This window comes from Coenobita brevimanus, chromosome 24 (genome assembly GCF_032717465.1).
Source record: "Coenobita brevimanus isolate Jiangsu-jjx chromosome 24, ASM3271746v2, whole genome shotgun sequence".
NCBI lineage: Eukaryota > Metazoa > Arthropoda > Malacostraca > Decapoda > Coenobitidae > Coenobita > Coenobita brevimanus.
The window spans coordinates 55,068,746-55,078,503 of record NC_136977.1 but is presented as its reverse complement, the minus strand read 5'-3'; the positions used below and the strand labels follow the sequence as shown (position 1 = coordinate 55,078,503).

General features: G+C 43.3%; 1 protein-coding gene across 1 annotated transcript in view; it reads left to right on the top strand.

Moving 5' to 3' along the window:
• Positions 1-9,758, top strand: part of LOC145393509 (arrestin homolog) — a 217,683-nt gene that overhangs the window by 98,417 nt on the left and 109,508 nt on the right. The window contains exon 2 of the mRNA XM_080267642.1: positions 947-1,133. Within this exon, the coding sequence (XP_080123768.1) occupies positions 947-1,133 (187 nt within the window). The remainder of the gene's footprint in view (positions 1-946; positions 1,134-9,758) is intronic.

Sequence of the window (9,758 nt, the reverse complement as noted above, 5' to 3'; positions counted from 1 at the left end):
AGGTATATAGATAGATAGATTTTATTAGTGTTGTAGCTATTCACGATATCTGGGTCATGTTTAGATATGAATGACGAGGGTCCACGGTCAGGGTCACTGGGGATAATAAATGGTCTCCAGGCTGGCATTTGGACCCTGTCTCGGTAGTATTTGTCATTATTATTATCAGCCGCGATAGGGAAGCTGGTTTTGTTTTCATTGTGTGTGTGTGTGTGTGTGTGTGTGTGTGTGTGTGTGTGTGTGTGTGTGTGTGACCACGATAACTTCGCAACCTCTCAGGATATCATCACAAAATTTTACAGGTGTTTAGTAGGGATGAAAATCTACGAGTATTGTTTTCATTTTGTCTGTCTATCCGTGTGTCTATGTGTCTGTTAGCACGATAACTTCGCAACCGCTCAAGATATCATCACAACATTTTACAGATGTGTAGTAGAGATGAATATCTTCCTACGAGTTCGAAATTGGTGAAACTAGGTCAAGGTCTGTGTGTCTGTTCCCACAAAAACTTCTTAACCGCTCAAGATATCATTACAGAATGTTACAGGTGTGTAGTTGAGATGAAAATCTCCTACGAGTTCGAAATTGGTGAGAATAGGTCAAGGTCATATTCCTAGCCGCGCTAGATATGTATCGCTCACGGCTGGTGTGATTCCCCCATTGGGGGGCCTCTAGTTTATATTATTATGATGCTTATTATTATTATTGATGTTGTTGTTGTTGTTACCATTATTATTAATGTTGTTTTTATCATCATCATCATCGTCGTCGTCGTCGGCGTCGGCGGCGTCCGCGTCGTCACCCTCATCCTCACCACTTATAAAAATCACCCCTCGTCATAACCCCCCAAATCTTCTCACACTCTCCCACATTCTCCCCATCACACAAACCCCAGTCTCTCTCTCTCACCCCCACACTAACCCCACCGTCTCTCTCTCCCCTACAGAGTGTTCAAGAAGACTGCACCCAACGGCAAGATCACGCTGTATGTGGAGCGTCGGGAGCTGTGCATCAAGGAGGAAGGTATACAGCCTCTCACGGGGATACTCTTCGTCGATGCTAACTATGTCAAGGATCGCAAGGTCTTTGGCCAGTTTGTGTTGACCTTCCGATACGGCAGGGAGGATGAGGAGGTGAGGTGTTTGTGCTAGTGTGTGTGTGTGTGTGTGTGTGTGTGTGTGAGAGAGAGAGAGAGAGAGAGAGAAAGTCGGGGAACGTGTGAAATCGTAGGTGACAGACGGGGGAAAAGATGAAATGGGACAGGGAAAAGAAAGAAAACAAAACGTAAATCTCGGAGAGAGAGAGAGAGAGAGAGAGAGAGAGAGAGTGTCCACGTGCTATAGAGCTGCGTTGGTTGCGTTGAAATTTAAGGTACATAAGTGTCGCTTTTTAAAGAGACGTATTTATTCTTACCAGACGCCAGTATTGCCAGGGTCTCTCTCTCTCTCTCACACACACACACACACACACACACACACACACACACACACACACACACACACACACACACACACACACACACACACACACACACACACACACACACACACACACACACACACACACACACACACACACACGCAAAGCAAAACACCCTCTGGCCTCTCCCAAACAGAATCTATTCGGCAACACTCGGCAAACACACCCAACGCACTCTAGCCCAGGGAGAAGAACGAGAGGGAGAAGAGGGAAGGGAGAATAAGTGGAGGGGAGGAAAGAAGGGAGAAAAGAGTAAGTGTAGGGGGGAGGAGGAAGAGGGAGAATAAGTGGAGGGGAAGAAAGAAGGGAGGAAAGAGTAAGTGTAGGGGAGAAAAGGAGAGGAAGGGAGAATAAAGCGAAAGGAGAAGTGGAGGGAAGGGAAAGTAAGTGAGGGTGAGAAGAGGAGAAGAGAAGGGAGAGCTAAGGGGGAGTGAGAGGAGGGAATAAAGAGTAGCCAAGTGGAAGGGAGAGGAGGGGAGGGGAAGGGAGATTACGTGGAGGAAAGGGAGAGTAAGCAGAGGGAAAAACAGGCAGGAGGGGAGAGGAGAGGAGAGAAGAGAAGGGAGAGTTAATGGAGGTGAGAAGAGGGGAGAATAAAGAGTAGCCAAGTGGAAGGGAGGGGAGGCGAGGGGAGGGGAAGGGAGATTATGTTGGAGGAGGGAAGGGAGGGTAAGTAGTGGGGAGTAAGGGAAGGAGGAAGGAAGTTTATTGAGCTCAGGGGGGTACTTAAGAATTTAGAGTTAGCCTTCATTAACCCCTTCACTACCTTCATTAACCCCTTCACTACGAGCAGCCTCTTCTTAGTTTAGTAAAAGGCGTGGAGAGGCAGGGCGAAGGTATACTAAGATAGATTTCGTTATACCTGATGGATGGATTAAGAAAAGAGAGAGAAAAACGGAAGGTTATATAAAGAAGTGGGGCTTACTTAAGTATATGAGGTTTGCGAAGAGAGAGAGAGAGACAGACAGACAGACAGACAGAGAGAGAGAGAGAGTTGAAAAATTGAAGTGGGAATTAATTAAACAAAAGGGGTCGTTTGAAGGAGGAAGGCAACGGGAGAGGGGAGAGGAGGGGAGAAAGGAGGAGGAGGAGGAGAGAAAATAGAGAGAGGAGAGAGAAAGCGGGGCTGGAGAAAGGATTAACGGGAAAACAAATAGTGAACCAGTGAAGGCCGAATGAAGTGAGGCAAATTAAGTTGAGGTGAAGTGAAGTGAAGTGAGGTAAGGTGAGGTGAGGTGAGGAGTGAGAATAGGTAGGCTGAGGTTCGCTAAGGTGAGTCGAGTTGAGGTGAGGTGAGGTAAGTTTAGTGGAGATGAAGTGAGCTAAGTTACTGCGATGAGATGAGCTGAGTTGAGTTGAGTTGGGATCAGATGCAAATACTCGGATCGTGGGAGCCATGAACCGGGGAGAATTGGATAGGAAAGACAGTGAGAGCCTGGGAATTACAAGGCCCTCATTGTACAGGGAAATGGGAGTGTATAGATGGGAAAAGGGTGTGTGTTTGTTGGGGAATGGGATGTGTGTTTGTTGGGGAATGGGTGTGTGTATAGATGAGGAAAGGGTGTGTGTTTGTTGGGGAATGGGACGTGTGTTTGTTGGGGAATGGGTTTGTGTATGGATGGGGAATGGGAGTTTGTTGGGAATGGGTGTGTGTTTGTTGGGGAATGGGTGTGTGTTTGTTGGGGAATGGGTGTGTGTTTGTTGGGGAATGGATGTGTGTTTGTTGGGGAGTGGGTGTGTGTTTGTTGGGGAATGGGGTGTATGAATGGGGGATGGGTGTGTGTTTGTTGGGAAATTGAGGGTGTGTTTATAGGGGAATGGGTGTGTTTATTGGGGAATGGGTGTGTGTTTGTTGGGGAATGGGTGTGTTTGTTAGGGCATGGGGTGTGTGTTTTGGGGTAATGAAGGTGTGTTAATGGGTAATGGGTGTGTGTTTGTCGGGGAGTGGGTGTGTGTTTGTTGAAGAATGGGTGTGTGTTTGTTGGAGAATGGGTGTGTTTGTTGGGGAATGGGTGTGTGTTTGTTAGTGGGGGTGTGTTTTCGGGAATGCTGGTCAACCCTCATGATACGTCACTTTCCATCCCACTTTCTTACATTGTCCTTCCTCACTCGTGTCATATCAACTCATCTCACATAAAGACCTAAGGCACTTCACTACCCACGCTTCCACTATTTTTTCTTTCCCGTATCATTACAACACAGTCAACGCCACTGTGTCATCTTACCTCCCCACCTGTGCCTGAAGAGACGTTGATCTGTCCTTCACACAGGCTCTTCAACGCCTCTTCGTTCTTTCCTTTTCGGTTGGTTAACTTTTAAGATCCCTGAGTTCCATATGCTTGTATGTCCACCTCCAGAAGCCGTACACATTGCCCTCTTTCAAATATTTACCAATTGATGTACTCCATTGTTTCGTGTTCGTGTGTTACATCGGATTTTACTCGTAATTCTTGTTCTCACATTCACTTTCAATTCCCTCGTCTCAGATTCTTCCTGTGTCAGATTAAATTCCAGGTGCTGAATTTTGTCTTCTGAATGTGCGACCAGACGTGTATCATCTGCAAACAGCAACTTGCTTACTTCATTTCCCCCCTTCCTTCCTCTTTGCATCCCTGAATCCACTTAAATCAGTGACGCATTTTCTTTATTGTTTTTATTCCCGGCAGACGATCTTATTTCCAGCGTAGGAGAGACTGTTGGAACTGAAAGACTTAGATATATCCTTATTTAATCCTTTCTTACTACAGCCGAATGACATTGTTTAATAAAATCGTCTAGTGGAATCGTGATTTAAATAATACGTCATCGGCTTATGGAGTTAAACTAAGCCTTCTCTCTAAAACATTCACTTTCTTGCCCTTCTCATCTCGTCCATGGACAAGTTGAATCGCAAAGGACACATCAAACACCTCTGACAACCCTCCACCTCTACCTCAACCCTTTCCACACTTGCCCTGCTCATATATTGGTGAAACTATCCAATGCACTTAGAAGTTTTCCCCTCGCCTCGTACATCTGCCCATAAATGCTACGTACAGATTCATTTACTGTGTTGTTTATTTCCGTACAGGGTTATCAAAGCAAACAGGTAATACACACACACACACACACACACACACACACACACACACACACACACACACAGTCTCTCTCTCTCTCTCTCTCTCAGGTAATTACAGGTAGAGACAGGTAATTATACAGCCCTGTTTAACATCACGCCCACTCATTTATAATTCCCTTGTTATACAAGCCCTAACATAATTCCTTTTTAACTTTCATAATTCCACCGAGAAAGATTTATTCTCATCAGAGGGAGAGAGTTGAGGAAAATGGATGGATGGATGGATAGATAGATAGATGGGTGGATGGGTACCGTAGATGAATGGAAGGGTGGATAGATTGATGGACGGATAGATAAATGAAAGGATGGGTAGGTTGATGGATGGGTGGATGGATGGGTGATTGGATAAACAGATGGATGGATAGATGCATGGAAGGATGGGTAGGCTGATGGATGGATGGATGGCTAGATGAATGGATGAAAGGGTGAATAGATTGATGGGTGGATTTTGGATAGACGAATGGAAGGATGGATTGGATTGGTTGATGGATGGATAGGATAGATAAATAGATATATAGCTAGACTGGTAGATAGATGGATAAGATAGATGTATATATGGATGTTTACTAACCCTGTAGGCTGGCTTACAAGGGATGACTGTACTGTTTATGGATATGACAGTATGGTATGTGTTGGTGGAACTGGAATGCTGAGAGTTATCTTTGTACAGTAATGATAGATACTCCTTTGGAAAATCAGGAACGAGGTTTAAAGTGAACGTATGAGAGAGAGAGAGAGAGAGAGAGAGAGAGAGAGAGAGAGAGAGGAAACACATTTGTAAATATTTATGTCTGTGTGGAGTCAAGATTCCGAGGCCTTGAATGGTAAATGAGTGTGTGTGTGTGTGTGTGTGTGTGTGTGTGTGTGTGTGTGTGTGTGTCCTATTTCACTGGTCTTGTTGTTGATTATTTTTCGGTCTGTCTCGTTTTTCTCTTTCCTTTTCTTTTTGGTCTCTGCCTCATCATCTCAAGGTGTAAAACAATATCCAGATTTTTTTTTTTTTTTTTCATTAAAGATACTTAAGTTTAGATTCTCTTTTGTTCTCTAGTTCCTTCTTCCTGGCTCAAGAAATGCTGCTGGTGTGATGATAAAAAGATTATTACATTAGTGTCACCATCAATTATATTCTTTGGTCCTGATTTTTCCTATTTCGACTTCGCTTTCCATGCAGCCAAATTTTAACTTCATCATTGCCATATAGATATCTCTCCCGACGACAGCGAAATGTGAAAGTGTTATTTATTTTTCACAGTGTCACTATAACAGGTGCTTCTCATTGTAACAAGTACGTGTTAAACTATAAATACTTGTCACAGAATATAAAACGTGCAACTCGCTGAGGTGCATACAGTATACAGTACGAATATTTCCTCTTAAGTTGGAAATATAAAAATACAATAAAATCCTGTCATGGTGTAGATTTAGATACCTCTCATGGCAACACTGAGACGAAAATAATTAATACTTCTCATGGCAGGAGCCAGGTGTAAAAAAAAAAAATGCAAATACTTAACATCGTCTTGTCCAGCTCAGTCAACAAGCGTGAGAAAGACAATCCTCCTGACACGTGTCTTCCTCTGCGCCTGGCATTACCCCTTAGGTTCACTCTAAATATTTACATGCTGAAATATCCCCTCTCACCTCCCCCCCATCCACCCCTCCGTGCTTCCTTATCTCCCCTCTCTCCCACCCCTCCTTTCCTCTCTTTGGGGCTTATTCTTGTCTGCGCGTGGGAGACTCTTGTTAACGCCTTTTCCTTAGCGGTTTATTATTATTGTTGTTGTTATTGTTGTTGTTGTTATTATTATTATTATCATCATCATCATCATCATCATCATCATCATCATCATCACCATCGTTCTTCTTATTGTTGGTATTATTATTAGTAGTATTAATTTTTACTCACATCTTACTGTTTGGTGGTAGGCTAGGCGGTGGCGACCATCATCCTCTCACAGATGTAGTGCTGCCTACTTCTTCCATCACCTTTACCAGTCTTTTTCCGTGTGTGCTCTCCTTTCTTCCTGTTTCGCCCATGTTTCCTGTCACTTTTCTTTGCTCTTCTTTCCTTTACATTGAGCGACAAGTCCAATGGTTTCTTGTGAGCCCGAATACCATTTACAACGCTGGGTGGTAACGATATAACCAACCCATCCGTGTTCCCTACGTCACAACAATTGGGTTGGCGTAGGATTAGTGCCCCTCCCCGTAAAACAACTAACTAATAGTCAGACGGCCACTCCTTACGGGATTATGACGTCGGGCTATAGACAGATAGATAGACCTTACTGTTCTTATGTATGTTACTTATGCCTTTTCCAGTTTCGATACAAGTTGCACAGTACACATACAGTAAATAATAGCGCATCAGTTACCGAAATAAAATGGTAATCAAGGAGCGCTATTTGGTACCTCCTTAGCCGATGACAAGACGGTCTTATAATCTTCTTTCTTGCACTCTCCCTCCCTGATGCCCTTCCCTCCCCTCATTTCTCCCCTCCCTCGCCCCCATACCCCCTTCCCCTCGTCTCCCAACATCCCCTCTCTCTCCCTCACCTCCTATGTCGTTACTGTCATTTCACTATCATTGCCATCACTGTTCCTTCGTATTCTCTATCATCACTGTCATCTTCTTCATTGACGTTACGTTCATCATAATTATAGTGCAAATTTTAAACATAATAACAATAACAATAACTAATAATAACAATAAGAAGAGTAACAATAACAGTAATAACAACAACAATAATAATAATAATAATAATAATAACAATAATAATAACAACAACAACAAAACATTAGCAACATCACTTACTCTGCGTTTCTTCAGTAAAATAGTTTCCCTTTGTCTTGGAATCTCTCTCTCTCTCTCTCTCTCTCTCTCTCTCTCTCTCTCTCTCTCTCTCTCTCAACAGATCCTTTTCTCAGCGTTTTTCGAGTCAGCTACCATACTTTTGTCTTGAATCCCCCCCCCCTCTCTCTCTCTCTCTCTCTTTCAGCAGCGCACCTTTAAAAACTTATGAATGATGAAGAGATGAATATTTTACCTTGCAATTACTGCGAGATGAAGGCGTAAGACTGACCCAGATATAAAAATAATTGAGAGAGGGAGAGACAGACAGATGGACAGAGAGACAGACAGAGACAGAGACAGAGTTGTGAGGAAAAAATACGTTGTTGTGCATAGCTACTGAGAGAGAGAGAGAGAGAGAGAGAGAGAGACAGACAGACAGACAGATAGACAGACAGACAGAGACAGAAAGAGAGGGGGGGAGAGAGTTCTGAGAAAAAAATATTTAGGTGTACTTTGCTGCTGAGAGAGAGAGAGAGGATTATGAAAGGGATGGGAAAAACTCACTTGGGAAATAAATACACAAATATATATGTTGGTTTGATGCATACGTAAATTAAGTGGTTATTGAAATACGGAATATATGTAGTATAATTCCCTATGTATAAAAGTTATGTCCGGTTTCTTTATTTTCTTTCTTACTTTGTTGGAAATCTGTTTATCGTAGACATTATTCTCTCTCTCTCTCTCTCTCTCTCTCTCTCTCTCTCTCTCTCTCTCTCTCTCTCTCTCTCTCGTGACCTAACTCCCTCCATCTCCCCCACACAAGCCCCTTAAACTCACTCACCTCAACCATTTCATCACCAAGAGTTTGTTTTTATTATTATTATTATTTTCTTCTTCTTCCGTTTTTCGTGTTTATAAAATTTGGTTAAGATGGATTATTTTTAAAAGCCTGAATATATCTCGATCTTCCATTCATATATTTTTGCTTTTTTTCTTTCTTTTTCTTTTTTTGTCATCTTACTTGCTCAAAATTTTCGTTTTTCCTGCATCATATTTCACGTAGCTCACTTGTGTAAAAAGTCTGTGCTGCGTCTTTACATCCTTTCCGTAGCACTTCTTCGTGACTAGCGCCATTTTATAGTGTTATTTCAAAAACTTCACGCTCTATCCTTTCCGTAGCACTTCTTCGTGACTAACATCATAATCTAGTGTTACTTTTTTGCGGCAGCTGAGAATCTGGTAAAGAGGCTTGGCAGATTTAGGTCAAGTTAGAGTAAAAAAAGACACAGTTTCTCTTATTAAACGTGACGTCTCTCTCTCTCTCTCTCTCTCTCTAGTAAATTGTAAAATGTGTAAAATCTGTAACACGCACAAGGTTATGAGCGTTACGTAGCTACACACACACACACACACACACACACACACACACACACACACACACACACACACACACACACACACACAAACTACAGCGCCTAAAGGATTTCTTCTACATGGTCAGGCCTTTGAAGAAAAAATTTATCCTCTAATTACAGAAGCGAAGGGGGGAGGGAAAGAGAGAGAGAGAGAGAAAGAGAGAGAGAGAGAGAGAGAGAGAGAGAGAGAGAGAGAGAGAGAGAGAAGGAAGGTAAACTGAATATAGAGAGGAAATTACGAAGATGGAGACTAAGGAGGACAGTGGAAGGTGTGGGGGAGAAGAGAAGGAGATAGTGAAGAAAGGGAGAGGGAGAGAGAGGAGGGAGGTAAGGGAGAGAGAGAGATGGAGGGAAGAAGGAAAGAAAAAGGGAGGAAAGGCAGATAAAGGGAGAGAAGAAACCGAGTGAAAGGAAGGGAAGAAACCGGAAAGAAGGGAGGGAAGGGTGAAAAAGGAAGAGAGAGGAAGGAAGGAGGGAACGAAAAAATGGGAGGAAAGGAAGAAAGGAACGAGAAAAAGGGAGGAAAGGAAGGAGGGAACGAAAAAAGGGAGGGAAGGAAGGAGGGAACGAGAAAAGGGAGGAAAGGGAGACAAAATACCGGAAAGCGAAGAGGAGAAATCAAATCAAGGAAGAAAGAGACACTGAGGAGGAGGAAGAAGATGGAGGGATGGAAGAGAGAGGAAAAAAGTGAAAGACTAATGGGATGGAGGATTGATGGGGAAGGAGAGCAAATGGAGGAGAAGGAGTGAGGAAAGATGAGAAGGAAATACAAGGAAGGAGGGCAGGAAGGAGAGAAAGAAGCGGGGAAGGAACGAGGAGAGGGAGGGGGGGAGGAAGGAAGAAGAGAAGCATAGGTGGAAGAAAGAGGGAGAGGAGGGTGGAAGGGGGAAAAGGGATGGAGAAAAGGAAGGGGAGAAAGCGAGGAAAGGAGAGAAGAAGGAAGGGA